Source organism: Atractosteus spatula, chromosome 4 (genome assembly GCF_055471065.1).
Source record: "Atractosteus spatula isolate fAtrSpa1 chromosome 4, fAtrSpa1.hap1, whole genome shotgun sequence".
Classification (NCBI taxonomy): domain Eukaryota; kingdom Metazoa; phylum Chordata; class Actinopteri; order Semionotiformes; family Lepisosteidae; genus Atractosteus; species Atractosteus spatula.
The window spans coordinates 32069704-32089569 of record NC_142709.1 but is presented as its reverse complement, the minus strand read 5'-3'; the positions used below and the strand labels follow the sequence as shown (position 1 = coordinate 32089569).

The following is a 19866-nucleotide window of genomic DNA, read 5'->3' as shown; positions in this document are numbered from 1 at the left end:
CCAAACTTCTCTCCCTGTCTGTGTGTCTCATGGAGAGCAAGCTGGGGTATGTGAAAAGACAAATTACTAATACAAGAAATTGTATATGGCCAATAAAGTGATCTTATCTTATGCCATTGACATAAATACCAAGTTTCCCCAGGAACACAACAGTCAAGTATGAACAGGAACGTGGTCAAACGCGAAACATGCAAATGAAAGGTTCTAACCAAAGTTCACGCACTAATTTCCTGACATAAGAACAGCTGCAAACGAAAGGAGACAGTTCAGCACCTCCTGCTCATTTGGTCATCTTGCTTAACTTGGAAAAGGTGGTGATGTCTTCTATTATGATGAGGAAATGGGATGTTCTTATGAACCTTTTTAGTACACATTTGGGGAAAAATGATGTGTTCCTGCAAATGGTTTGCAGCTTAAAAGGTTTTGGTTTTCATTGGTCTTAGAAATTAAAAAACCCCATCTTAAAGCATTTCGATGCATTACATTTTTATTCACAGTGGTAATTCTTTTTTTATAAAATGGTGCATAATATTCTGTAGCCTACACCTTTCCTAAATTAAATCTGTGTGGAATTTCTTCCCGTCTGCCCCAGGTGATGACTTGGATATTGTCAAGAACTTTCCAAGAACAGGGTTTTAAAGCACTACACCTGCCTATAATGAAAAGTATCTTTGGGATGATTATTTTAAAGGTAGCCCTTTAAAACCAGGTAACCCAACCCCCCCCCTTTTCTCTCTCTCTCTCTCCCCAAGATGGCCGCGCTCTGGTCCACAGCATGCAGGTCAGCTTCATCCATGAGCTGGTGCAGTCCCGACTGTTCGCCGACGAGAAGCCGCTGCAGGACATGTACAACTGTTTGCGTATCCTTTTTGACTCCTGACCGAGGCGCACTTGAACTGCGGCGAGCTGGGTTTTAACCTTTTCAAGTTCAGAACATGAATGTTATTGGCTTTCAGCAGCGGTTGATATGCCTGTACACAAGGGGACTACACAGCATCCACCCTTCCCAGCAATTCAATCAATATGATCTGGTTGTGATATTGTACAGTGCCTGCTCTTGTTGCACTGCCTGATTTTAGGCTTCTACCTTTCCGTTTTTTCAAATTTTAGAAACCTAGAAATGCTTTTTGTCCCCCGCTTGCTGAACAACATCACTGTTCGAAGACATTAGTAGTACTCTTGTGACTGCACAGACCCTAATTAGTCCACGTCCAATACCAGTGTACCAAAATAAGAGTTTGGATTAGAGCTACTCAGGTTGTGTGAAACCAGCCCTTAATGGTGTTTCTGCTCTGGCCTGCACTGATTACCTGTGTCACACTGATGCTGAACACACTGTTAATGTCTCCTGGCAATATCTGTGCTTAATTGATATTTTCTGGAAATGTTTTTGGTCTTAGTTTTGTGATGTGACTGCAGTTCTAAAGGTTTACATTTTTTATGACCAGTTATGAGTTTTTTTTTCCCCCCTCAGGCCTTGATCTGTAATCAGCTTGCATTTGCCAGCTTTGCTCAGCATTTTCTAAACTAGCAGTGGTGGTGTTCTGTGATTTTTTTTTTTTATTCCACCATTTTAGGGAAGTAGACCTGATGTTAACATGATGAATTGAGCGTCATGTTGCAAGCGAAACTGTAATCTTGATTTATTTTTCTTTGCTGGCAAATTAATACTGAAAATGTGGGGAGAGCGCATTGCATGTTCATGAGCATAATGTCACAGTGTCGCTTTTTGTTTGAAGTGTCGTACTTGAGGCACCTGCTGTCTCGCTGTGAATGCTTAAACTACCCGCAGCTTGGTGCACAGAAACCTAATCAGATCATTAACATAACAGAGCACAGGAAAGCGAAACAGTGGGTGAATCCCCATCAAGGCAGAGAATACTTTAAAAAAAAACTAAACTCTTCAGCTGGGTGATCAGATCTGATCTGTCTCGTTTCATAGTTCAGTGGCAGTGCTTGTCATTGTCACATGATTCTTAGCGTTGCTCAGTATTACGGTATGGTCTGTTTTTGTGTGTTAAAAATTAAAGATGTGATTTGGTGGCTTAAAGAACCGACCATTTATCCATTTCACCATTCTAATCAATAATCAAAAGATGGTGTTCTTTAATCCTACCCCCTTACACAATCCACACCTCTCCTCATTTATACTGGGTCCCATGCCATCTTGACATGGAGATATGTGAAGCTCAATAAAAAGAGCCAAAACAAACTCAATGTCCCCTTTATCTCATTTTCAACCTTTGTTTTATTTTTTTTCTGGGGGAAACAGGACTTTGCCGTAGGGATTTGCTTGTCCCATGTGTGTTCTAATTCAGGGGCTGTGCAAGCTCAGCTCTTATTAAAGGCTAAATGATGTGACCAGTTTTCTGCCTGGAGTGGTTAGGCCAGCTCAAATGAGAGTAGCCAGTGTAGATAGGGCACTTTCTGCCGAGAGAGTCCTTGACTGAGCAACCTCAGATTCCTTTTGCCTGTCACTGCAGCTGGAGGTGCTGCACTCCCAGACCCTGATGCTGATCCGTGAGCGCTGGGGCGACCTCGTCCAAGTTGAGCGCTACATCCCCGCTAAGTGCCTCACCCTCGCCGTGTGGAAGTAAGGCCTTAACTCCTTGTGCCCTCAGCCCTTTTCATATTCCTCTTGATCTGCAGGAAAAAAGGTTCATAGCAAGCGTTTTTAAATGTGTTAATACCAGGGGCTGGCACTGTGCATCTTGGATACTCCAAAGGATTAAAGACTTTCAGCCTTGCAGGCTTATTGGGACCTGAAAGAGTAATGTCAGGAATGGAAATGAGACGTTCATTGTAGTTCGGTTTGTATGATCAGCAGGCTCCCATCCAGATTGTACCATTGAAGCAGGAAAATAAGCCACATACAGTGAATGATTTTCCGGTGGGTAGCTGCGTCAGCATGCGTAGGCTGCAAAGGAACAAGTAATAGGTTTATTCCATGCTGAAAAGAGAAGAAAGAAAACACAACCTTTCGGCCATAGAGCCTTCTTTATTTTGATTATTATGTTAGTTTCACTATCACTGTTTGTTAAAAATAATAAGTTCGAAATATCCAGTATCTGGTACTGACTTAAATGGACGTTTCTTACGGTATCTGATATTCAGAAAATAATTTGTGAAGAAGGAATCAAACTGATCCTTTAGTAAAGGAGAACCAAGCTACAAGCTCTTTACGTGTTGCTTTTGTTTCACACTAGAGGCTCATGCCTGTGTCTAAGATTAATTGCTGCTAACCACAGTGACCCTGTTCACCCGTGCTGGTCTTCCTGCTTCCAGCCAGCAGGTCCTGGGCAGGAAGACGGGTACCGCATCAGTCCACAAGGTGCACATCAAGATTGACGAGACGGACGGCTCCAAGCCCTTACAGATCTCCCACGAGCCTCTGCTTCCAGCCTGCGACTCCAAACTCATGGAGCGAGCCATGAAGGTAAATGACACGTCTCTCGCTGAAGCCCCCTTCCCTTGAGGCCGCTGGGCACAGACTGGAGAAGCACGTTTTGTTCCCAGGTTTTATTATTCCCTGAGCCCCTGAGTCTTCTAAATCTAAACATTGGTGGTACAATACTACTGAAATGGTCTCTGACGCATGTACTGTTGAAGTCTTAGTAGTTCCTAAATAGTTAAGATTTTTGAATGAGCATCTTTGGAATTTTCCAGGCATTGTGATAGCAGTTTCTGTGTTTGTGGTATGTGGTCTCTGGTCCTGTAGATAAGACAAGTTTCCATGCTCTCCCACCACTCTCAGTGAAACATTAATCCTCTTATTATCTGATGTCTTCCTATTTTAGCCCCCTTTGTAAAGTGTTTTTCTTTAATTGGAGACCATCCCACAAAGGACCTGTCCCTTCAGGCTTGGTGTTATCTAAAAGTCCTGGGGCTGCGTGTGACTTCTGTTTCTTGCTCCTGCAGATTGATCATCTATCTGTGGAAAAGTTGCTGATAGACAGTGTTCATGCCCGCTCTCATCAAAAATTGCAGGAACTCAAAGCCATTCTTAAGAACTATAACCCCAGCGATAACTGTAAGTGTCACTCCCAATCACTCCTGAGATCGGTCTGTGTCTGTTATCTCCTATGTAATCAGACTGATAAAAACCTCACTCATTCTACAGAACTGATCCAGCCAAAAGAGATGCAGCAAAAAAATCATAGTGGATAAGTTCAGGGTAGTAAAAATAAACATTAGAAATTCCTTATCGGAATGGAGGTTGTACATTTGAGAAAGTAACCATAAGAATGTAGTTTGGAGTAAATATTAACTCATTATCCTCCTCTAAGCATTATGAAGGTTTAAAAAGATGGCCAAAATGCATGCTGTGAGAGGGAGATGTCCAATTCAAATGTGTTTTATAGTGTATACAGTGCACTAATTCATGTAGATTACTGTGAAAATCTGCACCATCTATACCCCAGATATAATAGGTTTGTATAATTGTTAGATATTGCTGTCATTTATAAAACCTTGTTTTGTAAGCTGCAATGGATCAACCCTGTATACGTGTTAAGGCTTTACATGAAAGAATAGGTAGGGCCGAAAACCTGTTGCAGTGTGTCATGTAATAATCGATCTGTTAACTCTTCCCGTCTTTGTCCATTTAGCTTTCATAGAAACTGCTCTTCCCACGCTAGTCATCCCAATTCTGGAGCCCTGCGGCCGTTCCGAGTGTCTCCACATATTCGTTGACTTGCATTCCGGAACATTCCAGCCGATGCTTTACGGAACCGGTAGGGAGCGGAATGAAGGACTGCCTTGGAATCATTAGCTCTCCTGAGGCAAACCTTGGCCATCAGCTTTATTTTGAAGTAAAACTTCCTAATGTTATAGCAAATACAGCCGGATAGTAATGTGATTTTTTCTAAAAGAGGTTCTTTAGCGCAAACCCTCAGATGGACTAATGGGGGAAAGGTTATCTGTTATTGCCAAATGTTCGTTAAGTCATGAATGACGTTTCTCAACCCAGAACACTATTATATGAGAAAATATATACTTTTTATTAATGTACTTTATGGATCTTTTGCCTTATTGCAGTCAACACAGTCAATGATAGTTTTTCCTGTGCCATTATCATTAATATACAAGCTCTTTATTTTATATGTCATAAATATATTGTTAAAATTCCCTAAAGCATTCAAAACACAAACCCCCATAGTAAGCAATTTATTGTGGGGAAAGTCCAGTATTTCTAACTTTGTAGATTCCCTTTTAGCAGGATTTGTTAGTTAAATCAGAAGTCTAGTTAAACCTAGGTTATACCATACTTCATTGTTAATACTTTTTGTCTAAGGGAAATAAGAATTGCTTTCAAAGCTGTGTGCAGTTCCACTTAAGAATAAAGAGTTATTTCACGAGATGGGGCCATTCGTCTTTAGGCCTTTTGATGCTTAGTACATAATTGATCAGAGGAACTGATCCAGATGTTCCTTGAGAGAAACCAAGGTACCAGCTTCAGCAACATGGCTGGACTCCTCGTTCCATACTCCCACAAGCCTCTGTGTAAAGACGTGTCCTGTTCTCAGTTTAAATAGGCTCATTATAGACAGTCTCTGCAAACCTTAATATTTTCATCCTAGCAGACCAGGGCCCTTTGGAGACTGCCAAAGGATGAAAAACGGAGTTTAGAAAGTGTAGCCTGTTTCTTGGATACTATTAAAAAGATGCGAGTTCCTGAAGGCCAGCTGTAGCCCATGAATTATCGGGCAGTGCGAAATCCAGCCAGCGAAAGCGGCTGTTACCGTGGCTTTGTTGTGCTCCTTGCAGATCAGTCAACACTGGACGAAATGGAGAAGTCCATCAACGACGACATGAAGCGCATCATCCCTTGGCTTCAGCAGCTCAAGTAAGATCATCTCAGGCTCAGTAGACTGCTGTTAAACTCTAGAGTGAGGTACTTCACCTGTGCTACTTCAGTAACTATGCCCAGCTGTGCAAATGGGGAGGAAATGTATGTGGCATTGGATAAAAGCACCAGCCAAGTTTGCGATGTAGCAAACCCCGAAACTTGACGGAACTCACTGCTGTGTAATGCTAGTGTTACTTCCTCCCCTGTTATCACTGCTTAGACAGCAATTTAGCAGTCTAATAAATAAAATGTATTTATAAATTTATAAAAAAATCTAATAAAAAAAATACCTAGATATACATTTACCTCTGTTAACAGTATTTCCTTATTATAGCAAGAAGTACATAGCTTTAGCTTTCATGTCAGTTCCTATATCTTGGGTCAGTGTAATAACCAGTTTGAAGCTTTTTTTTTTCATATATACGCCTTTAATGTTGATTACTGCCTACTATGTGATCTGTGTCCTAATTAAGCAAGACATTTAATCTCCACTCATGTTGTAGTTATTTTTCACAATTGAAAATTTGAGGCGCTGCGGTTTTGACAATGGGCTCTGATATGTTAGCAGATCTTTGCAACGCGTGGCAATGACAGAAGAGCAAGGAAACTGAAAGCTTGATTATTGAAAGATTGAAATGCAGAGTCAACGGGTTCAGAGAAGAGGGATCAGCTTGTTGTTGTAGTTACAGCTAAGACTAACCTAAACTGGGAGTGTCCATCGCAGTCAGTGCAGTGAGCAAAGTAGGCAGCAATTCAAGAGGATCTCCATGCCGTTCCATTTTTTTTATGTAAAGCCTACATTTCCTACGTGTCTATGTGCAGAAATGGTGTCTTAAAATACAAATAAGCAATATAATTGGAGTGAATTTATTTCAATTTTTTCCATTAAACAATCCCATCAAGTCGTATCCCAGTGGCCTCCTACCTCCACACATCCTAGGGGTGGTAGTGAACAGAATTGGCACTAGTTTCCCTGAGCTTATGTAATGACTGTAAGCTGTCATTCAAAACTCTGTGGCTCATGTGGGTGACTGGCTGATGAGGCCATTGGCTGTGAAACATGGTAAAGTGTCAAAGATTGCCTCAGGCCCTGCTTGCCCTTGGTGAAAACGATAGTTCAGGAATCCTTTCAAAGATGGATGAAGTAAAAAAAAAAGTAAAAAATTGTTGAACTGGAGAAAGAGCTTTATGGCCCCAGCTGTCCTACATACAACAACACACAAAAAAAGTCTTGGCCTGGAATGCCATTTAATCTGCCATTGGTATTTATTAAACTCCCGTAAGTGGCAGTAAGAAAACAGCATGAAAATATTTTCATTCATTAAAAATTCTGTTGTATGACCAAACAACATTCAGTAACTGTAAAGTCTGTGCTATATGGGAATGACAAAAAAGGAAATGATGAAGAAGTTCGAGGAGCTTGTGCTATCTGCGCGATGGGCATCAGAACAAAATTGGCTTCAGCCATGGAGCTAGTGTAGGACGTTTTTTAAAAAAAAAAAACAGTTGCTGGAGACATTGGAAGATCTGGGTTGGAGATTGGGGTTTAAGCCAGAACCATCAGCATCTGCAGTGAATATAAAGAGGACCCAACCCCTGTTTTGGAACGGGGGTCCTCGTGATAAAAAATAAATGCCTGAAACGTGCAAATTCACCAAAAGCTTTAATTTCTGACAGCATAAATTTCTATAGACTCTTGCAATGGAAAGTGAAGCCTAGACGTGCACAGCCAGCAGCCCTCCTTTTGAGCAAGGTGACTTCCTGCTCAAATGCTGAATTTCTCTGTCGATGTAGAAAATGGCTAAATAGCATCCCTGAGGATTGGAAGCGCCCACTCTGGCAGAGCCTGCACGTTATGAATGTGGTAATTCAGCCGCTGTATAAGCGGATTTGAACAGGACTGGGATGCCTGCAGCAGTGTCTCCTGGGTGCGACGGCTCGGGCTTGGTCTCTCTCTGGGTACGATGGCTGTGTTTTTAACCCTGGCTGTGGTGCTCGTGCACAGGTTCTGGCTGGGGGAGCAGCGCTGCAGGCAGTCCGTCAAACACCTGCCCACCGTGTGCTCCAAAACCCTGCATCTCTCCAACGCCGCCTCCCATCCGGCCGGCAGCCTCTCCAAACACCGCCTCTTCATCCGACTCACGCGCCTCCCGCAGTACTACATCGTAAGTGCACCTCCTGCCCTCCGGCGCCGGCACTGGGCACAGCCCATGGGATCGTTACTTAAACAGAAAAGCCCTACTGAAAAGCCAGGCCCTGAAAATATCTTGACTATTTACTGGAAAACGTAATTTGGTATGCTCTGCAGAGTGTGTTACTCCTGTCTATGAAATGTGAGGAACTTACAGAGTATTGTGCTACAGTGTTGTAGAGCTGCCCCTACAGCCAAGCAGTGCTGAATCCTGTTCTGCTCTATAGCTGTTGCGGCAGGAATGAGGAATAATATTTTACATTGCTCCCTGTGTTGGTCTGGCCTGTGTTGGTCTGAACCGTGACCGCGTTAGCCCCAGCCCATCTGCTCTTCTCCTTCTCCTGCCGCTGTGAAGGTGGTGGAGATGTTCGACGTCCCCGGCTGCCCCACGGAGCTGGAGTACAAGTACTACTTCCTGTCGGTGGCCATGCTGGAGGGGGACGAGGGCCCCCCTAGCGCCCAGCTGCTGCAGCAGTTCAAGCCCAACCTGGAGGAGCTGGTCCTGGATGCCACACCAGGACGGGGGGCCAAGTCTGGGACAAAAAGGAAGGTAGGCGACTACACCACAGAGCTCACACTTCACCTCAATGAGGTCACAAAGCATATGGTGGATGCACAGGTGTTATGCACTGTGAGCTGTGGCATAGTTTTTCTTCGGCTTTTATCTTCATCTGGAGTGAATTGGGAGAGGTAAATTGCGTAGTATTGCAAACTAAGTCTCACACAAGATTTAAGGTAGTATAGTTCCAGTGCATGTAAAATAGAATTAGTGAAAAACAAGACAGGGTAATAACTCCTCATTCATGGATTTGGTCATTATGCAAATAGCACCACATACACCTAAATTCTGTTGGCATGTGAAAGTCTGTGAAGAGTTGTGTTCAGGGTTCTGGACTCGGAGTAGGGTTCAGCTTTCATAGGCACAGAGATGTACCCTCGAGCAAGTTGTTTTAATCGGATTAGTCCAGGAAACCCAGCTGTATAAGTGGGTGCCATGATTTGAATGTAAAAGTTGCTAAAAGCGTTGGTTAAACTAAAAATTATGATCATAATAAATGAATTATTGATTTTTTTCTTTGTGGTTAAGTATGTAATACGTTGAATTGTTTTTCTGTAGTATCTCTAAATTCTTTAGTATTACAGGCTGGTATACCCGGATTTGTTTTGATGTGGTTTTCTGAGATAGTTATTGTTAGCACTTAAGGTTTTAAATGAAAATGAGCCCTGTGAAATTTTGTTTTTGAAGAGGTGCAGAGAGTCATGCTAAAATGAGTGCACTTGCGTCTGTGGCTCACAGCAGGAGATCCCCACATGGCTGCCTGCTCGGCACATTGATCCCACTGGGGAGGGGTTCTCCCGTCACAGAGCTGCGTCACAGTGTGGAAACAGTGGTGTTTATCTGCTGCTCCTCTGCTAGAATATGAAGGATGCATATTCTGGGCCTGGGGCATTTTTTTCTATCTTGGAAAAAATATGCATTTGTGCTCACTTCTGCATGTTGGAATGAGCAGCCTTAACTGCAGGTACATTTGAATACTTTATTCTTAACAAAAGGTTTTAATGAAATTCCACCCCACATGTTTTATTTAGGGAGACAAGCTAAATGAACTGAACCTTTCAGTCTTGAACAGAAACTACACGAGGACCTGCTTCAAGTACTCAAAATCCCCCAAAGGCACTAAAACTCTTTTCCTTGTGAACAACTTTAAACTGAATAGTGATGAGGCCGCGTGAGAGCTACGTGAAAGTGAATTTGAAACATGTGAACAAGTGGCACCTATACAGAGTTCTTGGGGTTCGGAGCAAGCTACTTGGCTGTGCTGAAGCTGAGACCTTGATTTCTGCTGGATGAGATCCTTGGATCAATTAGCTCCTAGTGACCAAACATGTTAGGACATCTGGCTCATCTCTTGTTTGTAACTTTTATGTTCTTTTAAAGCGTTAAAATTCGGCTAAAATGCACGTGTTGCAAACCAGTCCCAATTGTTTCTGAAAATCGGTTCATAAAACCCTTGTATTTATGTATAGACAGACAAGTAGACAAACATACGTAAAATGTGCTTTAATACGACCAGGTGCAGCAGCTGTGCAGAATGCCCAAGCTGCCTTGTTCGATGTCAGAATGCTCTGTGGTTTTTGTTCATCCTTGATTGCTGTTCTGTGTGATACAGGAAATCTGCTGTTCAGTTGTTTTGAGCTAGATATAACACACCAGAGAGCTCTGACTGCAGGGCTGGGTCAGAGCTTTTTCAGAGTATGCTGCAAACGCTTGCCCGTCAGGCAGTTGAGGCTGCAACAACTGCCAGAAGGGAAGTTCCTTTAAATCTTTTCGTTTCCAGCCTCGTTGTCATTTCACCCTTGTCACGCTTACTATTTGCGATGAGATAAAGAAATGAGAAATAAGGCGGTAACCCTTATCTTCAATTTGCGTTGGCTCTTGCAGTTATCTGGGGACCAGGGCGCCATTGAGCCCAAGAAACCCAAGCGGGCGGGAGAGATGTGTGCGTTCAACAAGGTTCTGGCCCACCTTGTAGCCATGTGCGACACCAACATGCCCTTCATCGGACTCCGCTGTGAGGTGAGGGAACCGCCCGGCCGCCCCCTGCAGCAGTGAGGCTGTCTGCTCTTATTGCACACACCAGCGGGGCTTTTCATTTCTGTGGGCCATGCTTATCACAGATGCAGAGAGCGAAAGTCCAGACATTCACTGGACACAGAGGAGCGATTCATGTTGTTTATTTTGGCTGATGTAATATGTTTTAGTTGATCTGTGTTATTTTAATTGACTTAAAGCCAATGCATTAGTACTTTAACTGTCATATAAGGGGGAGTTACTTATGCCTTTTAACCACACATGCTATATACTGTAGTATGTTATGTAATGGTATAAGGGTGCACTTGGTTATATTTAAATTTGGCTATTTGTGACAGTTTTTTGCACTGAACCCTTGCGAACGTTAAGACCCTTCTGTATTTTACAACGTTTTCAGAGAAATAAGCTTGTGGCACTTTTTAATCTATTTTAGACACTCTGCTTTTTCTTTAATTTGTAACCCTTAAGAGTCATCTTCCATGTTTTTGAAGATTTAATCCTAATTTATTTTACTCATTTTATTTCGTACCACCTTACAAGGGCTTCAGTCGTAGAGAGGCCAGGAAGCTCTGTCTTGAGACAGTATTGAAATCGTGCTTTATGTGAATTGGGGGCTGTACATTTCCCAAGGCCTTAATTTAAGTATTGGCTGTAAATGCAACTTCTGAGCTCGTCCTTGCCTTTTTCTTCCAGCTGTCCACCATGGAGATTCCTCACCAGGGAGTGCAGGTTGAAGGGGATGGCTGCAGTCATGCCATTCGCATTCTGAAGTAGGTACTTTCTGTGGAAAAGGGGTCTGTTGTGGCCCAGCTAACGGCTTCACAGTGCGAAGCTGCTTATTGTTGTCTGTTTGATTCTTCAGGATGTGTTATTTAGAGTTTTATTTATACAGTGCCCAAGGACACTGTGCTAGCTTAGTCCTTACTATGCAAGGATTAGTTCATTGGTTGTTTTTTTTGAAGGAACTCCTGTCATTCCAGAACGTGGTTTTATTGAATTTGTGCAGATTATGTTTGGAAGAGTAAAATGTGCAATTTGGGCTGTGGGGCCAAGGGTTTGACTCAGGACAGCTGAGGTGAGGCTCCACGGCTGAAATATTAGGTCTAATTTATTTTTTAATTTTAAGTGCTAAATCAAGTTTTCTTGCTTTTCAGCTCTGCCTCGCGGACCTCACTGATAGTAAAAAATAACGATGCCATTACTTATGTCGATGGTTTCTCTGTTTTTTTGTGCCTTCCGGGCAGCAGATTTAAATGATACAAAGATGAATCTCTCTCAGGAAATATGTCCTTTTTGCCTTCATATGCTCAGGACACGCTGGGCATTTTTTGTTCGAGAGCGCCGGTGATTTCTGTAGCTAGGCTGGTGCATTTCTGTAGTGCCAATGCAGAAAGCATTGAATCTGAAGAAAGGGATATTTACAGGTTGAGACGTTGAAAAATATTTCCCCAGAGCATGGGGAGACCAGCACTGGATAAGAATCAAGCTACAAATAAGTTCCTCAGTTATTTTAACATTGTTCTTATTTAATATTATCCTTATTAGACCAGCACTGGGTAAGAATCAAGCTACAAGGTAGATCAGTAATGGGGTTTACGGCAGGCTGCTGATTTGTCGGTGTACCTTGAGATGACGTTGTGTCTTGCCGTTCCCTGTCACTCCAGGATCCCCCCCAGTAAAGGCGTGAGCGAGGAGACGCGGAGGGTCCTGGAGCGCTCCCTGCTGGACTGCACGTTCCGCCTGCAGGGCCGGAACAACCGCACCTGGGTGGCAGAGCTGGTCTTCGCCAACTGCCCGCTCACCAGCACCTCCAGCAAGGAGCAAGGTCAGCGCCAGGGGGCCCAGCCTGTTGGGTGTGGGAGGCGATCCGGGGATCAGGCTCTTCTCGTGCTTTCCAGTTCTACCTCGCAGGAGGCCAGTTCCAGTTCTCCAGCCACGAGATCCTGCGTGCTTTGATTCCACCTTGAACCTAATAGCCTAATTGACAGTAAGAAGTCAAATCTTCCCCCCCTCCGTTTTATAGCAGTGGCAAATTTAAATATTCCTCAAAAAACTCTGGTCAAGCTCTAGACGATACCGTCACAGTGGCAGTGATGTGTAGAAAAATGTTTTCCGTTTTATAGAGCTTTTTCTATAGGCTGCAAGGGAACAAATAAAGGTTTATTCCATGCTGAAAAGAAGGAAAAAAAGGAAACAACACTTTGGCTGTGGAGCCTTCTTCGGGTGCGTCAAATTCGGGTGTGCCACACCCGAAGAAGGCTCCACAGACGAAACCTTGTTTCATTTCTTCTCTTTTCAGCATGGAATAAACCTATTACTTGTTCCTTTGCAGCCTACGCATGCTGATGCAGCTCCCTACTTGAACTGTTTTCTAAAGGCTGTTTGGAGGCTCCTAAAGTCACTTATTCTGTGCCAGTGATTTCTGTAGCTATGCTGGTGTTTCTGTAGCGCCACTGCAGAAAGCATTGAAAAAAGGAACATTTACAGGTTGAGACACAGAAAATATTTCCCCAGAGCATGGGAGACCAGCACTGAGCCCAAGAAACCCAAGCTACAAATAAGTTCCTCCGTTATTTAAATAAGGTTGTCCTTATTTAATTTTATCCTTCTTATTTAACACAACATGCAGAGTAAGGGGTCCCTTCCACAAATCTTTACATAACCTGCATTTTGTTTAAGTTGGATGCGACACTTTCTTAGCCATTGCTGAGCACGTTTAGAAGCTCACTCTTTGGGATATCGCAGCAATCTTGACTTGTTTTCCCCAGCTGTGTCAGCGAGTGGAGGAAGGAGGGACAGGAGAGCAGGATTGGGCTGTTACCCACAGGTCTTAAGCTTGCAGTCCTTAAGGTAGAGGAAGGGAACTTCATCCCTTTATATAGGGGGAGAGAAATTAAAAACCAAATGAGAACAAAACTTGTAGCATGCACTTAAAAATATACAGTACAGTAGATAAACATTGAAGAGACAGTTACCTTTTAACAAATGTATACTGTTCATTTCACTGTACTATTCAGTAAATAATCATGGGATTAGATGCACAGTAAATAAAAATTTCCTGGGTGCTTACCTGACCTGATTACAAAATGCGTTACTTACATTTTTCAGTAAATTTCAGAAAACCTTTGAAGGTTGGCAAGCAAGTGTGAAAAGAAAGTGTAGAAGGGAGCCCTGGTGGATACTGCATGATGCTCACTCCTCACTCAACACCCATGGAAGGATCTTACTGCTCTCCTCGCTCTTTATAGATGTAATGTAAACTTCCCAAGATCCGAAAGTTTTCTTGAGATCTACCGATCTATCCATCCATTTTTTAACTGCTATTTCCAATTAAGGGCGGTGAAGGGAGCTGGAGCCTATCCTGGCAAGCAGCATGCACAAGGCAGGATACACCCTGTTCAGGAAACCTGTCCATTGCAAGGCAAACGGGCACAGACGCTGAGACGCGCACACAGTTTTCCCAGAAGCCAGTTAACCTGCCAGCATGTTTTTAGACTGTGGGAGGAAACACATTTGAACACAACATACAAACCACCATGTACTGATAGCTCCCCAGCTCCAGAATTGATCCCAGGCCCCCCCAGCGCTGTGAATGTATTGTGAGACCCATGTGTGGTTTTTGCATATGTCGAGTGTAACCTGTGAAATGAGATGTAGGTAAACAAGGGGAAAAAGGCTATCAGGGTTTAGGGAAAAGATAGCTGTTTCAAAAAGTCAGTGATTTTCAAACTTTCTCAGCAACCGAAAGTGTCTCCTTGAGCTGTTAAGCTGTTTGACTGTTTATTTCTTACCATGACCTTACTGCTGTGGGCTTGTGGGATTTGTCTCTTGTTTCCATTGCGTAGGATCATGTAAATGAGATGGCTTCTGAAACTCCCCAACAAATAATCTTGGCTGGCTGTACCAGTGGTTATTACTTTTATCAGGGTAGCCCTTTTATAAAGGGAATAGCTAATGCTGGTGAAGTGCAGGCAATGCAAACTCGGACAAACTGAATCGGTGACTTTAATCTTAGTCTTTTAAAGGTTTTCAAGAGCAGTGCAAGGCATTTTGAAATGTTTGAAGTTTTTCAGTTTCAGCGTGGCTACTAATGTGCAATCTGTATTTTTCCATAAACTGGTACAAGACCTAAGGATTACAGTTCATCCCGTGCATGAGGTAGTTTGAAGACCTTGTTAAGAGTTTTTTTTCATTGTGCGTCGATTCATTTTATAAGGGCTACAGAGCTGGCTTTCGGAAACCTGTGCTTGTCTATTTATAGCGTCTGGTGTGAGAGTAATAAGGCAGACTGTTCCTGATTTGTCCTCAGTGGCTTCCTGCTGGTAATTTAAATCTTTGTGATCGTGTCGTACCAGGCACAGGAATACAGGGTTATAGAACTGTCCTTATAGTTTATTCCCCCATTTTTAGGAGTAGCTTTGATTGTGATTGGGAATGTTGTTGGAGTTAAAAGACGGACATGGAAGATTCTTAGGTCTTTGCAGGCACTGATCTGTGACTCCCTGGGCCATTCCTGACGATCTTCTCCCACCTGGGAGGGTTGTCTTTAGAGCTATGTAGTGTCTTCCAGCTAATGGTCCGTTGCATGTTAATTGAGCTCTGTCTTTGATCTTGCAGCAGGCTGTGCATTAATTAGTCTTGTTCACCACTGGGATATTTGCAAGTGATTTCAGCAAGGCAGACAGCCTAGAGCTGCAGTTCACTCCTGTATTAAAGTTGTTAATACGGCTGTTGTTCTGGGTGGGTTTTGAGTACAGGGAGGAAATGTGATCTACCTTCTGTCTCTGGTTGCTTCTGTGATTCCCATGTTTCTTCTCTGGAAGTTGACTCTTTATGTGATTGTTCTACTTAAGTGCAAGTGGAGATATTCTTGCTCAAACCCAGTATCCTGGACTTAACTTTCTTTGCCCTCTAAAATAGTGAGCTTTCAGCTGAACGGCTGCAAGAGGGAATGAAAAGCAGGACAGGACTGGGACGTGGCTCAGCTCCAACGCGTGACTTTTGTTTCGGCAGCGTCCACGCGGCACGTTTACCTGACCTACGAGAACCCCCTTTCGGAGCCGGTGGGGGGGCGCAAGGTGGTGGAGATGTTCCTGAACGACTGGTGCAGCATCGCCCAGCTCTACGAGTGCGTCCTGGACTTTGCGCGGTCGCTCGGAGGTGAGGAGGGACACTCTCTGGGAAATCGCCCTGTTTTTCCAGTTCACCACGTCTTGGAGGGATTTTTCGAGTACGGTGGATGACAATGGCGTGATTACTCGGAAACATCCCATTTCCAGCATGGCAGAAATGACTGGCATGATATGTAGACCAGTGTGATGAAGAGTGAAGGGACAGAGCACTGGACTGGGCTGGGGGGGGGGGGTGACTCTCAGCTGGTTATCTGGTGATAGCCTTGTGTTTGTATCGAGCGACTGAAGAAACCCTGGAGCTTGGTGATTTGAAAGGGCCCAGCTGTGGGTTGCAGTGAGAGCAGACTTTTCCGACTGAAACACAATTATGATTTCAGCAGAATGCCGAGTTCTTCATTTCTCTCTCCCTCTTAGACATGCCCTCCTATTTAAGCCTGTTCTCTGAAATCCGGCTCTATAATTACCGCAAGCTTGTCCTGGGCTACGGCAGCACTAAAGGAAGCTCAGTAAGTATCACGGAGCCCTTGCTCTGATAACCCCAGGAATTTATGAGCAGTAAAGTGAGCTGTTTGGATCCATTTAAGCTAGTAAAAGAACTAATCTTTCAGCATTTCAGCTTCTAGCTGTAGGCTTTTCTGTCTTGTATCAAAGGCGATTAAAATACCAGCAAAAAAAAAACATGCGTTTGGAATTCTTTTTCTGAATTGCAGTCTTACATTCTGTCTTTCATTGCTTGACTGTTTTCAAATATCTTATGTCATATTCCCACAGCTAATTTTCTGTTAGTATTCTACATAAGAAGGAAAATAAACAGTGGCCCAGCTAAAGGGACACTTAAGTGGCTCTAACTTGTTAATTTTCTTGTAAAATGCAGAATGGAGCCTTGCTGTACAAATGTTATGTTTAGTATAACAAACTTCATATATTTTGAAAGTAATATACTATTTGAAAGTAATGACAGAATGTGTAGTCATGGATAGTTGTGTGGGCATTCCGTCCCATCTTTCTTGGATTGTATCGAACTCTTTGTGGTAATGGCTGCATGCGAGTTGGGGGGGGAAGGTCAGAATAGCTTCTATGAACTTTTCAGTGGTCCTTTTAAAATCAAGTTCAGTAACTACTGTATGACCACCTGCTCAAAAGGAGTAGGTCAGGACAAGATAATTGAATTTTTGATTCATTTATAACCATCCCAGTCTTGTACCACCTTCAAAGTACAAATCTTTTTAACCTGTTTTTTATAATAACTGAGTTTTTATTTTAAATGACTTGTTCCACTATGTACTTATTTGCAACCGCCTAGTCAGTAAACCATTTGTCTTTTAAACATTTTATGTCTGATTCAGAAATCATTTATTTCTGATCACAGAATTATCATTTCTGTTTTGATCTCTCCCCCCCATTATTTAGGTCCCATGATTAGTGCTTGAACGTGTAGCTTAGAGCACGTATTTGGTTTTCTGTTATGGTTTTGTGTGCACCGTCATTGTTTTTGAGTATTCAGATTGTTCATCTTTCTTCTCCAGATCACGATTCAGTGGAACTCTGTGACCCAGAAGTTTCACATCTCGCTGGGGACTGTGGGGCCCAACTCAGGCTGCAGTAATTGTCACAATATCATCCTTCATCAGCTTCAGGAGATGTTCAATAAGACACCCAGTGTGGTCCAGCTCCTGCAGGTACAGCCCTGTTCATATCGGAGGAGCTAAGGCTCTTAAAAATGATGCTCCACCATGCTTAGATGGTTATTTATTTTGGGTGATTTGTTCTAACTTACATATATTTGAATATATCGTGCTAGTTCTAGAATGTTCTATACTAGTACTACAGTTCTGCAAAAAATTAACCATTATTATTATAATTGTTAATTATTAAATATTCACCATATTTCAGGATTCCTGGATTTTTGCATATTTCCCCCTGTGAATGTTGTGTTTGAAGTGTTTTCTAGTGACATAATAAGGGAGTCTGAGTGAACGGATAACTCCAAAGTTTTATGCTTGTTTCATTTATTTCATAAAAAAGGTCTTCTCAGACATCCAACAATATCCAGTGTCCTCCTGTGAAAATGTTAACACAATTAACAATTAGTCCAGTTAAAGGGATAGCTAGGTCTAGCTGTGTGAGTACTTCACTACACAATCAGGGCTGATTTGATCCAGCCCTTTTCTATGAAAAACTAACAAACCTTTGGCCCTTTATATATCTCTAGGACCTACATGAAGCTCAGCTGTGAATTTATGCAAAAATTCCAAAAATACTTTTTCACAGAAAACCTACAGATTTTAGTCATAAAAGATGGCCTGTTTGATCTGCAACTATTCATACCTTAGGAGAATTCTTTGATGCACTGTTTTCAGCCTTATGAAAGGAAGCCACTTGCTTATGTGTTTTGTAAACGAAACTGGTATTGACAGTTACTTTCATTTAACACCCTTAATAGTTCCTGTACATGACGACATGGTGAGATTGCAGACGTGGTAAAACAGTGGGGAGGTCTTAGTCCACTGGGTGATTTCTTCCTGTCAGTCGGGTCAGGAGCCAAGGGCAGGTGTCATTGCTTTTCCTAGAGCTGCAGTGTGTGGGAATTGTCACAATCAGGCCCCGTTCTGGCAGAGGCAGTGGAACAGGTGGTTGCTGATGGATGTCGGAGTCTCCTCACTGTTCTCTACCCCCCCGCCCCCGCCGCTGTGCTGCAGGTGCTGTCTGACACGCAGGCTCCTCTCAATGCCATCAATAAGCTGCCCACCGTGCCCATGCTGGGTCTGACACAGAGGACCAACACGGCCTACCAGTGCTTCTCCATCCTGCCACAGTCTCCCACGCACATCCGCCTGGCCTTCCGCAACATGTACTGTATCGACATCTACTGCCGCAGCCGAGGCGTGGTGGCCATCCGCGACGGGGCCTACAGCCTCTTTGACAACACCAAGATTGTGGAGGGCTTCTACCCTGCGCCTGGTCTTAAGGTGATGCCTGCTGTGTTTATGTACAAGTGTCTGTTTTGTACCTTATAGTCTTGGTTTCTCTTCCAGAAAAGGTTCCTCTTTGTTTTCTCACGCATTCTAATTTTTTTCTTTCGACTGAGATCATTTTCCTTTACCAGGACTGATCCATGGACTGGAAATCCTTATTTTTCCAACCTGGTCCAGGGCTGACTAATCAGCTTATTTAGAAGTTGAGAAAGCATTGCATTAACGGGGTCCTCACTAGTCACTCAACCTGTGAAGGTGCTCCCCCCAAGTTCAGCTTGAGCATTGTAATCATGGTTTCGAACCCGGGTGACGTAACAAGCCAGCTTTGACCGGGGTTCCCCAAACTGTGGCTCAAACGTGGGCGAGGAGGTGGAGTTTGTCTCTACTGGCCCTTTCTCCCATGTGCGGCTGTGGGGTTCGTAGATGCGAGGAACAAAGTTAGCTGTTCTGCTTCTTGTGCGTATAGCAAAAAGTTGTCGATTTAAGAATTACGTTTACCGTTAAAGTAAATGCTAAGGCATCAGTCATGGAAAGCTTGTTAGCCTTTGGATTAATGTCTTGAGGAGATTCTCTGGATTTCCAAAACCTAAAATCAAATTTTTGAGGTCACACACACATAGCTACTAACATTATTAGTAGTTTGGGTAACTAAAGTGAAATAGACAGAAAGTGGCATAAGTAATAATTGGGGTGCTGTCATTGTGAGTGCGGCTCGTTTTTCCCTCGAGACCGGTAGCTTGAACTCTCTCCTCTGTGCCTCCCTCCAGACATTCCTGAACATGTTTGTGGACAGTAACCAGGACGCCCGGCGGCGGTCCGTCAACGAGGATGATAACCCCCCGTCGCCCGTGGGGGTGGATGTGATGGATGCTCTCATGTCCCAACTGCAGCCTCCTCCAGGCCAGCCCCAGGTGAGCCCCTACAGCTCTGCCCCATTTACACTAAAAATGATTCGATTGAAAATACGCTTTGTCCTCTGTGCTACTTCTAGCGTATCACTTTGACAGCCCTTTGTTTCCCACCCCTTGGTCTAACGGCCAGAAGGGGATTAGACCAAACTGGTGTGCTGCTGTGAGGCGTTTGTATGCTTGTAAAAACCCTGGGAGGTTGTAACGCCATGAGACCTG

The 19866-nt window shown here is 43.4% G+C and overlaps 1 protein-coding gene across 1 annotated transcript in view; it reads left to right on the top strand.

Moving 5' to 3' along the window:
* med14 (mediator complex subunit 14) overlaps positions 1 to 19866 on the top strand; it is a 42839-nt gene that overhangs the window by 10910 nt on the left and 12063 nt on the right. Inside the window, exons 7-22 of the mRNA XM_088913232.1 lie at positions 753 to 860; positions 2461 to 2593; positions 3286 to 3436; positions 3919 to 4030; positions 4608 to 4733; positions 5767 to 5845; positions 7854 to 8013; positions 8395 to 8589; positions 10483 to 10617; positions 11326 to 11402; positions 12297 to 12457; positions 15646 to 15792; positions 16179 to 16270; positions 17291 to 17443; positions 18464 to 18733; positions 19507 to 19650. Coding sequence (XP_088769358.1) covers positions 753 to 860; positions 2461 to 2593; positions 3286 to 3436; positions 3919 to 4030; positions 4608 to 4733; positions 5767 to 5845; positions 7854 to 8013; positions 8395 to 8589; positions 10483 to 10617; positions 11326 to 11402; positions 12297 to 12457; positions 15646 to 15792; positions 16179 to 16270; positions 17291 to 17443; positions 18464 to 18733; positions 19507 to 19650 — 2243 coding nt within the window. The remainder of the gene's footprint in view (positions 1 to 752; positions 861 to 2460; positions 2594 to 3285; positions 3437 to 3918; positions 4031 to 4607; positions 4734 to 5766; positions 5846 to 7853; positions 8014 to 8394; positions 8590 to 10482; positions 10618 to 11325; positions 11403 to 12296; positions 12458 to 15645; positions 15793 to 16178; positions 16271 to 17290; positions 17444 to 18463; positions 18734 to 19506; positions 19651 to 19866) is intronic.